General features: G+C 39.5%; 2 protein-coding genes across 5 annotated transcripts in view; one reads left to right on the forward strand and one right to left on the reverse strand.

The window, feature by feature from the left end:
* Positions 1–1,771, reverse strand: part of ide (insulin-degrading enzyme) — a 41,083-nt gene extending 39,312 nt beyond the window's left edge. The window contains exon 1 of one of the 2 annotated variants that reach the window (XM_061789289.1): positions 1,428–1,771. In XM_061789289.1, the coding sequence (XP_061645273.1) occupies positions 1,428–1,513 (86 nt within the window). In that variant the 5' untranslated portion in view covers positions 1,514–1,771. The remainder of the gene's footprint in view (positions 1–1,427) is intronic. The other variant, XM_061789286.1, reaches the window with a different exon arrangement.
* An 848-nt stretch (positions 1,772–2,619) lies between these two features.
* LOC133485503 (kynurenine 3-monooxygenase) lies at positions 2,620–19,512 on the forward strand. Of its 3 annotated transcripts, XM_061789297.1 has the most exons (15): positions 2,628–2,781; positions 3,184–3,253; positions 3,353–3,450; positions 5,125–5,214; positions 5,584–5,632; positions 6,771–6,858; positions 10,431–10,596; positions 10,680–10,751; positions 15,973–16,094; positions 16,600–16,747; positions 16,818–16,875; positions 16,949–17,031; positions 17,915–18,016; positions 18,135–18,194; positions 19,226–19,512. In XM_061789297.1, the coding sequence occupies exons 1-15, from the start codon at positions 2,719–2,721 to the stop codon at positions 19,370–19,372; spliced, it is 1,416 nt and encodes a 471-aa protein (XP_061645281.1). In that variant the 5' UTR covers positions 2,628–2,718; the 3' UTR covers positions 19,373–19,512. The 3 variants fall into 3 exon arrangements, with proteins under 3 accessions (XP_061645284.1, XP_061645281.1, XP_061645285.1); XM_061789301.1 differs by lacking the exon at positions 3,184–3,253 and having other exon boundaries at positions 2,641–2,781; XM_061789300.1 differs by lacking the exons at positions 3,184–3,253; positions 3,353–3,450 and having other exon boundaries at positions 2,620–2,781.
* The last annotated feature ends 410 nt before the right edge of the window (positions 19,513–19,922 follow it).

Genomic DNA, 19,922 nt, shown 5'->3' on the forward strand with positions numbered 1-19,922 from the left:
CTCGCTCAAAGATAGCTGGGATAGGCTCAGTGACCCTAGTGAGGATAAGCGTTACTGGAAAATTTCCATCCCTTTATTCAAAAGCAGGACATTATTTCAAATAGACAGTGCAGAAACCTAACCTGACTATGATTCCATTACTGGTCTGGTCAGTAATATGTCAGAAAATGGGCAAAATTGTTGTTCAGTTTTCCAATGTTAAAGCAGATTTGCAAATGTTTTATTTTGATTAAAGACAAAAGATAATCAGTCTGCTTTCATGGAGGACTACAAAAATCTGTTATGAAATTCCAAGGATTTGGACAATTGTAAGTTAAACAAGGTCTCTAAAGGATAAATAGATAATCAAAATAGTTGCCAATTAATTTATTTAATCAATTAACTGTTGCATCTTTTTAATAAAGTAAACAAAAAAATGTTAGGCTCCAGCATCCCGCGACCCTATCCAGGATAAGCGGTGTTGCAAAGGGATGGATGGATAGATGGATAAACAAAGAAAAGCTCAACAATGAGCTGAAGCTATGCTGAGCCGCAATTACTTTGAGACAGAAATGCCCAAACTATATGGCCAAGAGAAAGTTGAAAAACACCTCAGAGAACTTGAGCCTTCTGTATTTGCATTATAAAAAAACAGCCTGTTGTACTCTCTTTCTTTAAAATACCTATCACTGATATGTATTTTTAAATAAAGATACTGTAGCAATGTTATTTGTACTATTTTACACCATAGAGTGCTGAGTTTTAATTCTTTTGTGTTTTGAGAGCTGCACAATGTTCTCAAAATTACATATCTGTTAGTTTTTTTTCCATTTAAAAAAAAAAAAAAATCAATTTAGCTTTGCATAACGACCATATAAACCCATTCTTCAGGTCCATGGACATGACATTTGACTTCAGATGATATTTGTTGAACTGAATCATGATTAAAACACTTTAATTAGCAAACCCTCACTGTTGCAACTCAGAGGACAAAGCACCAGCCAAATTAGTAACTCTATCGACACTACAATACAGTCTGCCTCTGCAACTAAAGTTTGTAAATTTAAATAAGGCATTTTGAAGGACAGAGTTCCGTCTCCAGGGATGGGGGAACCACCCACTGTGGACTGTGGCGTGACCTCACCCATCAACAAACAATTTTGACCATCAAGCGCAAAACCAAACAGACTAAATGACAGTCGAATTGTACTATACACGTCTCTGAAAAATATCTAAAATACACTTTTAATTTAGAGTCTTTCGAGCAAAACCGACACCAGCCATACAATGAAAGCAGCATTGTTTAAAATGGAAAGCTGAGGTCAACCACCCGGTTTAACGGCCCCGGCCGGTGCCTAGCATTAGTTCAGTGGCTAGCTAGCTAGCTTGACTTGCTACGATAACATATTTACGTCTTATAAATGAACAAATGGTCATTCAACACTTACTTAATTCCGTTGTTGAGATGAGGGCTGCGTCCAGCTGCTTGGAAATACCTCGTGCACTGCGCCGTTCGGTTGATGCACTTAAACATACTTTGCACCCATCGACAACAAACCTTGCCTTTCAGACCGCCATCTTAATCCAGACAAAAGCAATCGTTGTCAGAATGCTCATTATGTCACAGAGAAATTGTGAAATATGTTAATTTGCTCGACGTTTGCTTTTGTAACTGTTACTTTTAAGGTTGGTAAAACAACACGCGCAAAATATTGGGCGCCAATAAAATGTTGTCACTGACTCGCATCATCGATTACAAGGCCTGTACGTCGAGTCAGTGTAATGAACAGATCTGCTTTCAAAGCTTTGTCTTTTCCGGCAATTTCACAGCTGCCAGCAGACAAATGGCCACGTTCTTGTTGAATATGCAACGTGCTGTTTTAAAATAACGTCATCATGAATTTCGTAAGTAGTATGTTGCAACACACCTCGAATAAAAACGAACTTAGTCCAAATAGGCAATATGTTGACAGCAGTTGTGTTAAAAATATTGACTTTCTTTAGTTTTCTCTACGTTGCTTGCAATAAGAGAAAATGAGAAAAAATCAATGTAGATCTTATTCCCACCAAATACAGACCGCAGTTGAAAAAATGACGGCACTAAAAGAAACAATCCATAAATGTCTCTCCATGTAAAAATAAGTATATGTTGTCTATTCATAATAGCCCTCCCTGTAAGTATTTCATGTAAACACAAAATAACTACTGTATATAATTGTCACAATAAGTCAAAATAGGTTGCAGGCTATGCTTTATTTGAAGCTCTGCAAGTCTCTAAATAGGTGAGCGTTTGACCTGACATAGACAGCTATTCATGACCTCAACACAAGCCACCACTAGATGGAGACACATTTATTTACTTGTACAAACCAAGGTCATTAGCTTCTCTTCATGCAAACTACTATTTTAGTGAAACATACCCAGACAATAATTATTATTGTTCAGGTATAGTACACAAACCCATTAACTATACCTCTTTGTTTTCGGCTTCAAATCAACTAAGCATAGTCCCCACTCACCCTTAAAATACCAATTACGGTAGGTTAAAGTACAAAGAGCAAAATAATGTACAACAAGCTGAGTTAACTTGTGTGTTTACTTTGAAAAGACTCGCATTTAGAGCATTCACTTTGCTCCTCCTCTTTTAAAAATTGACCTTATGCTCAGCTCTGTCGCTCTGAAGAAGACACCCAGTGGATGAGACTAGCTGACTGAGTGAGAGACCACCTGAGTGCAGGAATGGAGAACTCAACTGACAGGCCGAGGAAGAAAAAAGTTGTGGCAGTGGTGGGAGGTGGACTGGTAAGACAAAGAGAATGTGTAAAAACCCATTGTTTTTCTTGAGCTTCATATTGACATTAACAGAGCAACCTTTTAAAGCCACGCAGTGCTTTAACCCTCCTTTACCCACTTTAAAGTTAAAAGTTTTGTACTAGTAGCTTAATATGTGTAATTAACATTTAATGAAAATTGTTGATCCTTTTTCCCCCACTTTTTGGTTAATGACACTTTCGGATCATTAAATAGGACCCGGGTCAAATTGACCCAGGAAAATTATGGCCGTCCCTGAGAAACAAACGTAACAGGAGAGATGAATAAGCATGTAAGAGTTATGTAAAATGTAAAAAAGCCAGGAAATATTGTCCATTTCAAGTGTATTTTTGGCAGTCCGTCAGTGATGAGCACACCGATCCTTTGTTTTAGGTTGGTGCACTGAATGCCTGCTTCTTTGCCAAAAGAGGTTTTGATGTGCATGTGTTTGAAACTCGAGATGGTATGATCGAAATATGCATCACCCTTGATTCATAGATCTAGACTTCATCTGATAATGTGAAAAATTGGTACTAAAGTTATATTCTGACCTCCTGATTAGATATCCGGCAAGCAAAAATTGTGAAGGGGAGAAGTATCAACCTGGCTTTATCTCACAGAGGCCGTCAGTCACTGAAGCATGTGGGAATGGAGGAGAAGGTTTGTTGACATAATTTGTTGATATAGAGCAAGACAGCTACAGTATATTGTTTCATTTAATTATATATATATATATATATATATATATATATATATATATATATATATATGTATTATATCCTTTTCTTAGTGGCCCACGGCATAGACTCAAAATGACGTCTGACACAGCCTGCATCACTACTTTTACATGTGGGCGGGGTTGGGGGGAGCGACAGCCATCCCCAATTCAAAACAGCTATAACTACAACTAAAAAAAAAAGTTTCGTATGGAGCTTTTCCAGATATCGGCGTCTTAATTACATAATTGCCCATTTCATTTTTAAAATGCTTTTGGTAAAAAAAAAAAAAAACGCAACAAATTCAACAAACAACTTGAGTCCAGTTGCCTCGATTCAACCTTTGCAGATTACCATGACCTGGATGAACTAGAATCTACACAGACATAAGGAAAAAACACTATTTTTAACCAGCACTGGTATTTTATATTGCTATTGTGACATTAAGTTAAAAACGAGTCAGGCTATTATTTTATCAAGCTACTGCAAAGACGCAAATAAAGTATTTACAACTAAAATTGTAACAACATTTCTCTTCATTACGGTGAGTAAACATAATGAGCAAAAATTGTTTCCTCCACTTTCTGCTCTTTGTCAAGGTCCAATTAATGATCCTAAAAAAATTCAGATTACTCTTGGAGCCTATCCCAGCTACACACACACACAGACTCTCACACACACTCACATACACACACACACATTGCTTCGTGTATTGGTTAATCATGTTTACTAAATTAAAGGTGAAAATCTTTGAAGTGGGCCATGCACTTTATTTTTCTGTATGCGGCCGTTAGAGGAAAAATTTGGACAACTATGGTTTAGAGTCTTCAATTACAGTATTAGCCTTATATGAAGCATTATTTTAGAATGTGGGATGAAAAACTGGGATGAACATGCAAACTCCACATAGTATGACCTGAGTTAAGATTTAAACCCAGAACCTATTGACTGTGAGGTAGATGTGTTAACCACTACGCAACTGTGCAGCCTACAACAATTTTTTTATACTGTACATGTTTTCATCAGCTTTTTGGAACAGACATTTTAACCTCAAAAAGTAACTATTAAACTATTAAATATACCTATTACACAACCCCAGTTTATCACACATTTCACGAAAGACGTTATTTTTCAGTCAGATGGCATTCCAGTAGCTTGTAACATATTGACAGCGGAAACCGTTACGCCATCTGACCTTTCCACCAGAAATGCTTAAAGCATTGCCAGGCATTAGGTCCACTGATTATGAAAAACTGGGTAAAATAAATTGTTGATTATTCATGTAGTGAAGCTACTGAGAAATCAACATCAGATACAGGAAGTTGCGAAATATCCATGAAGACCTCCGCAATGTCACAACCACTCCCAGCATCAATAATATTGGGAACACAACATTGGCATCGAAACAGAAAGTCAAAACATTAATACAGAGATTATACCATAAAATAAAAATATTTTTTATTTATGTTATTATGATCGATCAAGGAAATGTAGTAAAATGCCCATCAGTATGTACTACTTTAATTCGTGTGTAGAAAGAATTATAGTTCAATATTATAATATTGATATGCTGAGTACTATATGCTTTGTGCAATTATGTGTTGCTTTCCTCTTTTAGATTGTCTCCAAGGGAATCCCCATGCATGCAAGAATGATCCATTCACTAAATGGTGGGCAATCTCCCATTCCGTATGGCAAAAAGGGTCAGGTGAGCCTCCACAGTAGTGTCACTGTGTCTACTCTTCCCAACAATATTGGGGCACTGCTGTGAAACATTATCTTCAAATATAGATGCCCTTGAAGTTGAGGCAAATAACTATTCTTTCAAATTATCCTGTGGCCCGCTTCATATACAGTGATTATTTATTGTATTCACAACATGATGATCTTAATGATTAATTATGGTGTTGTTAGCATATTCATTTGTCATCAAATACTGCTGGCTTATCATCACACAAACATTGAGATATGAACCCCAGAGGCATCTGGTTTTCCATTTTCAATGAACAGCATGATGTCTATTTGTGGAGCTGTATCTGAAGAATTGGACTATAATGAGACATTGTTTTCACTTCAGTTCATCCTGTCAGTAGACCGAGCAAATCTGAACAAAGAGCTGCTAACAGGTAAGAACATTGTGGCCTTTCATAGTTCTACAAAAAATAACTCAATGCATTATCACTGAACAGAGAATGTGACAAGACTGCAGTCATAACAATGACCAAATTAATTTCGTTTAAATTCAAAGTGGCATTAAGCTAAATCTGTTAAACACTTGGGAAACATCTATTATGGTGGCTAATTTATGCTACGTTCTACAGAAAAAAATATTCATTCCTTTTGGATAACAAAATGTACAGAACTGCACCCTAAATAATACAATGGTTTGTCATGTTTGTCATGTTTTTACCGCTGGCAACGTACAAATATTTTGGCCATGTAAGACAAACAAACAAATAAATTGCAGTTCAATAATGATGTCTATGGGAATATTATTGAGTCACTGATGGTGTAAGTGGTTCACGTGCCGGACATCCGTACAGGCATCAACTGTTCAGTTCCCAATCAGTGTTTGTATGAATGTGAGTGTTTTTCTATCTTTGGCCGGTGATTGACTGGTGACCAGTCCAAGGTCAGCGAGGATAGGTTCAACCTCCCCATGACCCTGAGCAGGCAAAGCGGAATAGAAAAATAAATGAAAAGTACAATAGTGAGCTTGCACCTTGAAGGATAAATAAGACTGCTACTATACCCCGCTTTTGACAATGTACCTGGTTTGCTAATACTTATGAATGTATAATTTGCCAATATTATACAAGTAAATACTAGCAATATCTGAAAAAGTACAGTACAAGATGTAACAGCAAAATCCCTGAGTGCACTGAACTATTCATTTTATAGCTCTTTGAATTAAACTCTAAAGTGTATGTGTTGTTTTTTTTTTTAAATCAGTGAAATACAGATTTATTTCATTTAATGAAGTGACATACTGTGAGGTAATGTGTGACCGCATGGGTCTCTCTTTTAATTAAACTTGATCTTATCAGGATGAATCAGACTCCTGCAATGAAAACAGACAAATAATTTTAATTTTTTTATTTTTTTTTTACAAGCCTCAAGTGACTCAGCAGGGGGGAAATTCCATTTCCGCTGGAGAATGTCCGAAAACTTTACTGACTTTAAATTTAGTTTGTTTTTTGTATTTCAAATGTTTTCAGAGTGGTGATATTTAGTGTTTCCTTAAAAAACATTTTGCTCCAACAGAGGCCGAGACATATGCAAACACAAAGCTGAACTTTGACCACAAACTACAGGACTGGAGTGCTGAATCAGGGTTAATGACCTTTATCAGGTAATTCTTTGTATTCCAGAAGATATTTGGGTACAAGCACATGACCAGATGCGTACACATTTACAACCCCAATTCCAATGAAGTTGGGACGTTGTGTTAAACATAAATAAAAACAGAATACAATGATTTGCAAATCATGTTCAACCTATATTTAATTGAATACACTACAAAGACAAGGTATTTAATGTTCAAACTGATAAACTTTATTGTTTTTAGCAAATAATTATTAACTTGGAATTTTATGGCTGCAACACGTTCCAAAAAAGATGGGACAGGGTCATGTTTACCACTGTGTTACATCACCTTTTCTTTTAACAACATTCAATAAACGTTTGGGAACTGAGGACACTAATTGTTGACGCTTGGCAGGTCTGGACTACATGCAGGCCACTCTAGTACCTGCACTCTTTTACTACGAAGCCACACTGTTGTAACACATGCAGAATGTGGTTTGGCATTGTCTTACTGAAATAAGCAGGGACGTCCATGAAATAGACGTTGCTTGGATGACAGCATATGTTTCTCCAAAACCTGTATGTACCTTTCAGCATTAAGGGTGCCTTCACAGATGTGTGCCCATGCCATTGGCACTAACACAGCCCCATACCATCACAGATGCTGGCTTTTGAACTTTGCGTCCATAACAGTCTGGATGGTTCTTTTCCTCTTTGGCCCCGATGGCACAACGTCCACAATTTCCAAAAACAATTTGAAATGTGGACTTGTCGGACCACAGAACACTGTTCCACTTTGCATCAGTACATCTCAGATGAACTCGGGCCCAGAGAAGCCAGCGGTGTTTCTGGGTGTTGTTGATAAATGGCTTTTGCTTTGTATAGTAGAGTTTCAACTTGCGCTTATGGATGTAGCGCCGAACTGTATTTACTGACATTGGTTTTCTGAAGTGTTCTTGAGCCGATGTGGTGATATCCTTTCCACATTGATGTCAGTTTTTGATGCTGTGCTGCCTGAGGGATCGAAGGTCACGGGCATTCGACGTTGGTTTTTGGCCTTGCCGCTTACATGCAGTGATTTCTCCAGATTCTCTGAAACCTTTGATAATTTTATGGACCGTAGATGATGAAATCCCTAAATTCCTTGCAATTGTACGTCGAGGAGCATTGTCCTTAAACTGTTTGACTATTTTCTCACGCACTTGTTCACAAAGAGGTGAATCTCGCCCCATCTTTGCTTGTGAAAGACTGTGCAATTTAGGGAAGCTCCTTTTATTCCCAATCATGGCACCCACCTGTTCCCAAATAGCCTGTTCACCTGTGGGATGTTCCAAACAGGTGTTTGATGAGCATTGCTCAACTTTCTCAGTCTTTTTTGCCACCTGTCCCAGCTTTTTTTGAAACGTGTTGCAGCCATTAAAATTTGAAGTTCATGATTATTTGCTAAAAACAATAAGGTTTATCAGTTTGAACATTAAATATCTTGTCTTTGTAGTGTATTCCATGAAATATAGTTTGAACATGATTTGCAAATCATTGTATTCTGTTTCTATTTATGTTTAACACAATGTCCCAATTTCATTGGAATTGGGGTTGTAAATAAATATTGAAAAAGCTTTAAAATGTTTGAAAGTTTCACATTTTATCTAAATTTAGCACACTGGTGTGCTTGTTCATGGTGACATTGTTGACGTACAGTACTCATCATAGCTGAGTCGTTTTCATGAGCCGCGAGGAATTAATGTGCTTCTTAGTTCCAAATCTGTTGCTAAACATGAACGGCTTGACAAAGAAAACTGTTACTTTTCCAAAAATAGCATGTTACAGACTCCAACGACTTGTGTTTTGCTCTCTCTTGCTGTATGCACAATAGACAATAGATAGAACCATCATCACATGGCCAGCATGTCAATGCCCCACATTCAACATGGCCGCCATGGAGGCATGGGAGGCACATCTTTTGGAATAGGATCTTGTCATATTGTATATCAGTGACCCGGAAATATGTCAGTCCTATTCTCTGCCTGTACTGCGCCACAGCGCCAGTAAACAACAGCGGCCAATTCTGGACCTGACAGACTTTGTCAACAGCATTTTTTAAGTGACAAATGGAAACTACTGTACTTTTGGACACATTGATCAGTCCCGACGGTCCATTTAATTCATTATATCGGGGTCGGTTTTATTGAGGTTCCACTGTAAAAATATAAGAATTTGAGAAGTGGGCCAATAACTTTTCAGATGGCTGCATACTAGTGTGCATGTTTATTCATACAAAATGACATGTATCACTGTATGTAACATTGTAACTGTGATAATAAATATTGAAATACAGTATTGGTAAACAACAAATACCATCAGATCAAAAGTTGCATTTGTTGTTTTTGGTGCCTATCTGTTTCCCAAATACAGTTAGTGTGAGTGTAAATGGGTGAATGAAGGCAATAACTTTGTGCATTTTGTAGGTTGACTCTTTATAAAGTTCAGTTCATTGACTTGCATTAGCTTACCTGGCAGGTCTGACACATGCAATATGGGATACCCACTCAAGGCCAACCCATTCAAGGCGAGTTCGATTTATATTTGATGTCTATGGCAACGACGACTCGTTCAGGTGGTCACAAAAGAACCCAGAACAACATCAATGATTTGTAGTCCTCACTGGTCTAAGTTAAGGTCAGTGTTCATGACTCAGCTATAGGAATGACAGTGGGAAAAAATGACATCCATGGGAGAGTTCCAATGCGTAAACCAATACTGACAAAAAAGACAACAAATGCTCATCTCATATTTTCCAAGAATCTCGTTGATCCCTAAAACCTTTGTAGAAATATCCTGTGGTCTGACAAGACAAAAGTTCAACTATTTGGAAGGTGTGCATTCAGTTGCATCTGGTGTAAAATTAACACAGCATTTGTTGTTTGGTTTTAAAAAAAATAAAAAAAAATAAAATCATGCCTCCAGTCAAACGTAATGGTGGCAGACTGATTGTCCGGGGCTGCTTACCTTCTTCAGGTCCTGGACAATGTGCTGTGATGGAACAATACATTTTGCTGTGTACCAGAAAATCCTGCAGGTAAATGTCCAGTCATCAGTTCATGCTCAACTTCAAGTGCTTTCGGATTATGCAGCAGGACAACAACCTGAAACATACCAGCAAGTCTACCTCAAAATGGCTAAAAGAAAACCCAAATTAAGGATTTGTCCTTAATTTTAAGTCCTGATTTAAATCTAATTCTGATGCTGTTGTGACCTTAAATGGGCAGTTCATGTTCGGAAACCCTCCAATTTAAACATTCATTCATTCATTCATCTTCCGTTCCGCTTATCCTCACTCGGGTCGCGGGTGTGCTGGAGCCTATCCCAGCTATGTTCTGTACATGTACACCTGTACAATCTAATTATAGTTTTGAGGTATGCATGGTTTTAGTTTGCAAGGCTGTAGAGCTGTACAGTATTATACTGAGAGGTATGTCAATTTATATTTAGCAGAGTTATCGATTTTGCGTAAGATTTCTTGGTAGTATCTTGTGCTGAATCATTGAATTATACATGTGTACATAATAAAGTTACTAATGTGAGTGTGTGATGGTTTCTATGGTTCTCTGTGCTCTTCAGGCCAGATGGATCCAGAAAACAGATAGAAGCAGACCTCATTGTGGGTTGTGATGGAGCCTTTTCAACTGTTCGCAAGCAATTCCTTCGTCAAAGCCGCTTTAACTACAGTCAGACTTATATCCCTCATGGCTACATGGAGCTTACCATGCCGCCTGTCAATGGAGAAGTCAGTCCTGCTGCTAGTGCAAAAATGTTTCAGTCATTTTTCAGCCACAAATGTTTTCATCCAAGCTGCATGTCCATCCTCAGTTTGCCATGAAGCCCAGTTATCTCCACATTTGGCCTAGGAACACGTTCATGATGATTGCCCTCCCCAACTTGGTATGTGGGATTCATGTTTTTTCCTCAATAATGATGATGATGTATTTAAAATGTCATTACTTCACATTATTTGCATACACTTGACAAAAGCAGCATAATCAGTTCAGAAACTTTCAAGTGATGATTGACCCTCATTGATGCCCTTGGTTATTTAATTACGAGCCTCATTTGCCATTCCAGACTTACTAAAAGGGAATCTTACACTGCAAAATGTCTTGGCACCTTGTGGTGCCTTGTTTCGACTCTGTTTTTTTCCCATTAAAACCTTTCTCTGTCTCTCCTGTCTGTCCTTCATAATCCTGCAATGATTTTCTGCATGGCTGAGTCAGCTACCGCTCCTTTACTGTCTCAAGTGCGACAAGGTTAAAGCAGCAAATTTAAAAGTGCATCAGCGCTGTCACTCACTGTCCTTAGCACCCAGAATGTCTTTGGAGTAAGAAAAACCCCAAGATGCATCGTTGCTGCTGTTGATACCATGGGAACAGAGATAGTGAAAATCAGTCCTTACAAGCACAACTTCGTTGATGGCAACAACTGCTATGATAATGACAGTCATTACTTACACTAGGTGAAGTTCTGTGATTATATTATTATTATTATTATTATTATAATATTATATAGGCGGCACGGTGGCCGACTGGTTAGAGCGTCAGCCTCACAGTTCTGAGGAGCGGGGTTCAATCCCCGGTCCCGCCTGTGTGGAGTTTGCATGTTCTCCCCGTGCCTGCGTGGGTTTTCTTCGGGCACTCCGGTTTCCTCCCACATCCCAAAAACATGCATTAATTGGAGACTCTAAATTGCCCGTAGGCATGACTGTGAGTGTGAATGGTTGTTTGTTTCTCTGTGCCCTGCGATTGGCTGGCAACCAGTTCAGGGTATACCCCGCCTCCTGCCGATGACAGCTGGGATAGGCTTCTGCACGCCCGCGACCCTAGTGAGGAGAAGCGGCTCAGAAAATGGATGGATTATATTATATATACAACCCCAATTCAAATGAAGTGTTAAACATAAATAAAAACAGAATACAATGATTTGGAAATCATGTTCAACCTATATTTCATTGAATACACTACAAAGACAAGATATTTCATGTACAAATTGATCAACTTGATTGTTTTTAGCAAATAATCATTAGAATTTTATGGCTCCAACACGTTCCAAAAAAGATGGGACAGGTGGCAAAAAAGACTGAGAAAGTTGAGGAATGCTCATCAAACACCTGTTTGGAACATCCCACAGGTGAACAGGCTAATTGGGAACAGGTGGGTGCCATGATTGGGTATAAAATAAGCTTCCCTAAATTGCTCAGTCATTCACAAGCAAATATGGGGTGAGATTCACCTCTTTGTGAACAAGTGCGTGAGAAACTAGTCGAACAGTTTAAGGACAATGTTCCTCAACGTACAATTGCAAGGAATTTAGGGATTTCGTCATCTACGGTCCATAATATCATCAAAAAATTCAGAGAATCTGGAGAAATCACTGCATGTAAGCGGCAAGGCCTAAAACCAACATTGAATGCCTGTGACCTTCGATCCCTCAGGTGGCACTGCATCAAAAACTGACATCAATGTGTAAAGGATATCACCACATGGGCTCAGGAACACTTCAGAAACCAATGTCAGTAAATACAGTTCGGCGCTACATCCGTAAGTGCAACTTGAAACTCTACTATGCATAGCAAAAGCCATTTATCAACAACACCCAGAAACGCCGCCGGCTTCTCTGGGCCAGAGCTCATCTAAGACGGACTGATGCAAAGCGGAAGTGTTCTGTGGTCTGACGAGTCCACATTTCAAATTGTTTTGGGAAATTGTGGATGTCGTGTCCTCCGGGCCAAAGAGGAAAAGAACCATCCAGACTGTTATGGACGCAACGTTCAAAAGCCAGCATCTGTGATGGTATGGGGCTATGTTAGTGCCAATGGCATGGGTAACTTACACATCTGTGAAGGCACCATTAATGCTGAAAGGTACATACAGGTTTGGGAGAAATATATGCTGCCATCCAAGCAACGTCTTTTTCATGGACGCCCCTGCTTATTTTAGCAAGACAATGCCAAACCACATTCTGCACGTGTTACAACAGCGTGGCTTTGTGGTAAAAGAGTGCGGGTACTAAACTGGCCTGCCTGCAGTCCAGACCTGTCTCCCATTGAAAATGTGTGGCGCATTATGAAGCGTAAAATACGACAACGGAGACCCTGGACTGTTGAACAGCTGAAGGTGTACATCAAGCAAGAATGGGAAAGAATTCCACCTACAAAGCTTCAACAATTAGTGTCCTCAGTTCCCAAACATTTATTGAATGTTATTAAAAGAAAAGGTGATGTAACACAGTGGTAAACATGACCCTTTCCCAGCTTTTTTGGAACGTGTTGCAGCCATATAATTCTAAGTTTAACACAACGTCCCAACTTCATTGGATTTGGGGTTGTATTATCCATCCATCCATCCATCCATGCATTTTCTACCGCTTATCCGAGGTCGGGTCGTGGGGGCAGTAGCTTCAGCATGGACGCCCAGACTTCCCTCTCCCCAGCCACTTCATCCAGCTCTTCCGGGGGGATCCCGAGGCATTCCCAGCCCAGCCGAAAGACGTCGTCTCTCCAGCGTGTCCTGGGTCGTCCCCGGGGTCTCCTCCCGGTGGGACGTGATCACCAGGGAGGCGTCCGGGAGGCATCCGAATCAGATGCCCCACCCACCTCATCTGGCTCCTCTCGATGTGGAGGAGCAGCGGCTCTACTCTGAGATCCTCCCGGATGACCGAGCTTCTCACCCTATCTCTAAGGGAGAGCCCGGACACCCTGGGGAGAAAACTCATTTTGGCCGCTTGTATCCGGGATCTTGTTCTTTCAGTCGCGAAGTCTCTCTCCATGACCTCACCGAATTCCTCCCATGCCAGAGTTTTTGCTTCAGCGACCACCAAAGCTCCATTCCGCTTGGCCAGCCGGTACCCATCAGCTGCCTCAGGAGTCCCACAGGCCAAAAAGGCCCGGGAGGACTCCTTCTTCAGCTTTATCTCTAAGGGAGAGCACGGACACCCTGCGGAGGAAACTCATTTCGGCCGCTTGTATCCGGGATCTTGTTGATTTTACGTTTAACCACGTCTCTTTTTGTACGTGTAAAAGTTAGGAAAAGGAACGAAAAACCTCGATCAATCTCAGTTTTCTCAAAGGCTGCTACATTTATGAAACACGAGTTCTCAATGACAGCGGTTTCACTATTAAACTCAAAACACACAAAATACAACAAGAAGTGGAATTTTATAGAAAATTTTATTATATTTAAAGGGAAAACTACAGGGAAACAATACAGGGGGCTCTAACTACAAAAAGGAAACACGAATAATGGTAATAGAAAGAAACTAGGCATACGAAAAGAGAGGAAGACATCGTGTGTGGTTGTAATAAAAATCTGCGCGTTTAACGAGTTGAGTCATAGTGAGATAGAGCAAAATTGGGATTTGTGTGACGATAGTATTTTCCCTAAAATTATAAGGCACTAATCTTGTACATTCTGGCAACGATTGCAGTGCTGTACCCACAAGTGTGTATAAGTTGGTCCCAGGGTTGGTCTTTCTCAGTAGTCTCAGGAGAAACGGAGGCAGGTTTAGTTGAAGAAAAAGGATGCACAAAAATAAAACAAAAACAGGTGGAAAAAGGAAAAGGGTTCTTTCATGCGGCTGTGGGAGAATTTGACCGTTTCTCTTCCTGCCTTTTCAGGCAACTTCTGAGCATTCACGCTGGAAGCGTACCTGGTACTTTTAGTAGCAGCTGCTCTGATTGCCTAGCAGTGACCCACGTAGGCCGGGAAGCGAAGTCTCCATCCCAGGTTCGCGTTGGCCGAACCGTTTGTTCGAACAAAGAAAAGGGAAGGGGCGGCAGAGGAGGCGGAAGTCAAAGGTTAAATACCCAGGAGGTGTGTCTAAGAGACGGGGAACTCGGAGAAGACGACGCCCATTGACTTGAATTTTGGGCTACGATTTAGCCATAAAAATGGGTGTAAAAATCATATATTAATCTAAAATACTCCCAACTTTGTACTCTTACTCATAGACTAAGCATATAGAATGATGGTCTAAACTTGGCAAATCAACAGCTTATTGTTCAGTACAACATTTCGTACCGTTTGGCTTCAAATATAGACGAACAGTTCTCAAAGTCCTGTTACCTGGACCTGTAAAGCTGACACAATGACACAGACATCAAGGCATACATTTGGAATATTTCTGCAGAGTTCGTAAAATATCAAAACAGACATTTATCTTCGGCTAAAAAAGCTTAGAGTGCGAGTCCACAGGTTTGCAGTAACTCTCAACCGCCAGCAGGTGTCGTCCGCGTTCCAGCAATGTTCCCAGTGGATCTTGCATGCATTTCAAAGGAGTAACTGGTTCTTTGAATTTAATTTTGGCATGCTATGACCAATGGATTTTCCAAGCTTTTGTTCGGTATCTTGGGCCTGCACACCAACAGGGGTCTTTGATGACTGGAAGCCCAGTTTTCTTGGGTAACTGTTTATTAGTTTAAGGTCTGGGTGACATAAACCAGGCATCCTTGTGGCCGTCTTGCACAGTGGGGCGGCTTGGAAGAATGCAGTTTATCACGTTGTTGGTGGGGTGGTTGTTCTGACAACCGGGCCATAGTCACTACAGGATGGAGCTGCCAGGCAAGAGAGCTAGAGGAAGACCAAAGAGAAGATTGATGGATGTAGTGAGGGAAGACATGAGGGCACTTGGAGTTAGAGAGGAAGATGCAGGAGATAGGCTTCCATGGAAAAGGATGACACCCTGTGGCGACCTCTAAGGGGACAAGCTGAAAGAAGATCCTCATTTAAAACAATAGGGCGAAGAGTCATCCCAGGCCAACTCTACTATACATAACCCTTGATATTTGTATTATTGTTTACTTTCAGAATGTCACTGTATTTACACTTGCGGAGTTATTCATTTGCTATTTGGACATCTGTGCATGCGGGTTGTTTTATGCGTTTCATCAGCCATAAACCATAAGCCAAAAACGCAGCCATATTGGATATGTGTCATGTACTGTATGAGCATTCAATCGGAATTAGGCATATAAACCTGCAGTATAAATCCATCCTGGAAGAGAATCAAACTTTCTTGACAGTAAGCGACTACTAATTACTACTGTCAAGTATTTCACAAACCTCTTCTGGACTGAAAAGATTGGAAATTCATCTGAATCTCTTATTCTTTATAGGACAAGACTTTTACCTGCACTCTCTTCATGCCCTTTGAAGAGTTTGAGAAGATCACCACAGGAGATGAAGTCATGGAGTTTTTCGAAAAATACTTTCCTGACGCCATACCATTAATAGGAGCGTAAGCATCTTCCTCACTTCCACCTCTTCACACTCTTCCCTCTCTTACATTAACATTTCATCTTTTTTTACTTTTATTTCCCCATCCCACCAAGCAATGCCATCCTCACAATATTTCCCATCTCATTAGCTCCATCCAGACAAGCGCATTCTGTGAAGTGTGAAATTGAAGTCTGACTCTTACATGTCTTTGTGCCACCCGGTTTTAATTGAAGTCGAAGCGTTGTGGCTGACAGACAGAGGGCACGTAGTATAAGCTCTACCAATGCTCCAGGCTTTCTCTCAGCACTGGCTTCATTTGGAGTGCGGAGGAACAAACAACTGAATGCGTGCTTTAGTTCCTCTCTCTGGCTCATACAGTTGCTTTAGTTTACTCAGATGGGATGACAATGCAGTAAAAAGCACATAAAACCCATGTGATGTGCGCACTGTTTACAAGGATGTAGCTGTCCAAACAAATCGCCAAACGAGTCCAATAATATTTTTTCCCCATTTACGTCTCCCAGTGATGTTCTCAAAAGGGATTACTTTCGATTACCTGCCCTGGCCATGGTGTCCGTCAAATGCTCGCCATATCACATTGGAGACAAATGTGTCCTTATGGGCGACGCGGCACATGCAGTTGTCCCTTTCTATGGACAGGGAATGAATGCTGTAAGTAATACCAAGGGGATATAATAAAGCGACGCAAATATAGATTTGTTCATCCGTTTATGTTTTGTAGGGATTTGAGGATTGCATTGTCTTTGATGAAATAATGGAGCAGTTCAATGAAGATTTAAGTAAGTGCTTGTGATATGGAAAATGGTGTGTGATCAGTCCCAAGAAAGTGTTTCACTGCTACTTTTTACACAGGTGCTGTACTGCCCGAGTACACCAGAGTGCGAGTTCCAGATGACCACGCGATCGCAGACCTGGCCATGTACAATTACATCGAAGTAATGCATGTTTATTTCATATGTTCAGCAGGACCTCATACTTGAAAATGCAACAGTGCAGCAAGTAAAGAGATAGTAAAACTTTACCTTGTCAAATGGTGGACAGAGGTCGTGACAGGGTGGACGGGGTGGGAGAATATTGAGAGATTTATTCGCAGCGCTTCTACTGTGAAGGATCCCAGGCAGCCTGCGGGGTGTATCCCAGCTTGCACTATTTTTTTATATTCGATCAACACCACAGTGCATTACACTATAATAGCCCTGTGGCCTTTCAAAATAAAAACTGAACTCATTAACCCAATTGCAATTTGTTTTGTTGCTTTTTATATTTAAGTCATATTGTCTTGGGCTCTAAGTATTAAGTAATTTCAAGCTTTATGGAAGGGCAACACACAATCATCTCTTTGAGTGCAACTATGTATTAAAATATATAGCCACTCTAAAGATTGAATCCAAAGCAACTTCATTTCTTAAATACATTGTATATGATAATATTCTGTTGTCATCAGAGTAAACAGCAGATGTTTTCAAAGTGGATCTGATGAATTGTAATGAATCTAATGACTCTTTATGTTAATTTATGCAATGCATATCTAGACAAACTGCAAATGATGTAAAATGACGAATGTAAATAGTAACTGAATCAAACGCCACATCTTATTTTGTATTTCATCATCAATCTGCACATTCAAATTCATGCACTCATAATGTAAATAGTAGGCCTCAGCCTCTGTTCTTATTGCAGATCTTAATAATGACAATAGGTGGTACCTTAATAAATATAAATGAACTCAGTTATTCATTCCCCACTCATTCAAATTACTTGACATTTCAGTCTGGTTGTGTGATTTATTTACAAACCAACTTGTTATTTGTTTTGCAGATGCGAGCACATGTCAACTCTAAATGGTTCATTTTCCGAAAGTATGTCGATAACATCCTCCACTTTCTCATGCCAAAGACGATCATCCCACTTTACACGATGGCAAGTACAAAATACACAGGAGGAATTTTATATGCACTTTAATCCCTTAATTAGTCAATAGTCATTCCAAAACCAAATAACCAGTCATTTATCATTTATTTTCTTTCACCCTGTTCAGGTGACATTCACAAGAACACGGTACCATGAAGCTATGAAGCGCTGGCACTGGCAAGACAAAGTAAGTCCCTAAATTCCTTACGTCCTCTAATTACGGCCACGCCTCAATTAAGCCCTGCGTGCTTCGTGACACTTAAACACACTTTGTTTCACATCAAATGGACTTAAAAAAAATGATGGTGCCTCTAGGTAACTTTAATTACATTTACTACAGCCATTTTTGTGCCATGCAGTACGTTTGAGTGGAGTAGCCTACACTTCACCCTGGTTAGCGTGTCCACCTCAGGTGTGAAGCTGCATGAGCTCTCTCGCCAGTGAATTCAACAAGGAACACAATTTTGGCACAGTACAGTGTTGTGTATGGAGATGTCTGTAAACAAGAAAGACAAACAGCAACTCTGCCGTTGCTTTTGTTTTCCTCCCATTCAGTAGTGAGAAGAGGTCTTGGTTAAAAACATGGGTCATGTCATTGAGAAAATACAGTTCTACTGTATACATGTCGTTCAATACACTCTCATCCCAGGTACACTTTTAGTGTAGAGAATGTACATGAATTCCAATTTTTTTAATACCGGTATTTTTCTTTCTTTTTTTCAACAAAATTTGTATCTGCAAATGCAGACTTTTTTTAAACATGTGGTTCATTTATAGGATCATGCAGTGGTGGCAGATAAGTTCATGGTCTTGTTCCAATATAAAATCAATTAATGAATGAAAAAATACATTTGTTTATCCCAGACGTAGGCTGCGAGACCAATATTGATGTCATGATTGTTGCAGTTATAACATACACCATTATATGCAGTTGCAGTTATAGCATATACCATTGTACTTGAATGTACTTTTATGACAACCATTTTAGCTCATTCATGTACTGTACATAATTAGCCCCGTGAAGCAGGGACATTTTCAAGCATGCCAAACAAAATCTTAGGTACTGCATTGGGACTTAAAAATTTAGCCAATTTAGCACAAAGCTTAGCCTGAAGGTGTAACCGTCACACAGTTCATATTTTCATTAAACTGACATAAGGGGATTCAAAATGTAAATATTTTACGGCTAATGTTTTAAATGCTTTATTTTGTTCACAGGTGATAAATCGTGTCCTGTTATTTGCTGCTACAGGAGCAATTTTGGGAGGCACTTTCCTACTCATTAAAAATCCCCCAGACATCAACAAGCTCAGCATCCCCACTGAGAAAATGTGGAACAAGCTTGCAGCATTTGGGACATCCTAAATACTTGGCAACATCTCTCACATCTGACTGCAGAAACTACAACCTCACTCGCAGTGATTAAATCTATTGAATTAAATCATGTTCAGTGAGACAAAATGTCATAAATCATATTCAATTAAACTCATTATTGTGATTCATTATGTGAAAATGGCACTGATTAGAGCTCACTAGTGCAAGCTGTAGGATTTGAGGACTTTTATGAAATACAACTTATTTGCAATTGTAAATGTAAAACAGTCATTTTATTAAACAAAGGCAGCATACAAATATTTATATATACATTAAGTATATATATTGAATAAGTGCACTCCTCTGCAAAATATAGATATGAAATAAGCGCACTCATTTTCGAGAGCAGTGACTCAATGGCTACAGCCCACAAAGACAAAACAAATTACAACTGTACAGGTACATCTCAAGAAATTGGAGTATGATAGACAAGTCATTTTATTTCTGCACTGATACATTATATAGAATCATTCAACATTTGGGAAAATACTTTTCAGAAGGCAAACTCCTGCCTAATTTCTACATTAAATGTCATTTTCAT

Source organism: Phyllopteryx taeniolatus, chromosome 11, assembly GCF_024500385.1.
Source record: "Phyllopteryx taeniolatus isolate TA_2022b chromosome 11, UOR_Ptae_1.2, whole genome shotgun sequence".
Lineage (NCBI taxonomy): Eukaryota > Metazoa > Chordata > Actinopteri > Syngnathiformes > Syngnathidae > Phyllopteryx > Phyllopteryx taeniolatus.

Bases quoted from the DNA above. Each gene is read 5' to 3' on its own strand.
- LOC133485503 (XM_061789297.1), top strand. From the start codon at position 2,719: ATGGAGAACTCAACTGACAGGCCGAGGAAGAAAAAAGTTGTGGCAGTG. The intron at 3,451-5,124 runs GTTTGTTGACAT...TTCCTCTTTTAG, and splicing joins ATGTGGGAATGGAGGAGAAG to ATTGTCTCCAAGGGAATCCC. The intron at 18,017-18,134 runs GCAAGTACAAAA...CACCCTGTTCAG, and splicing joins TCATCCCACTTTACACGATG to GTGACATTCACAAGAACACG.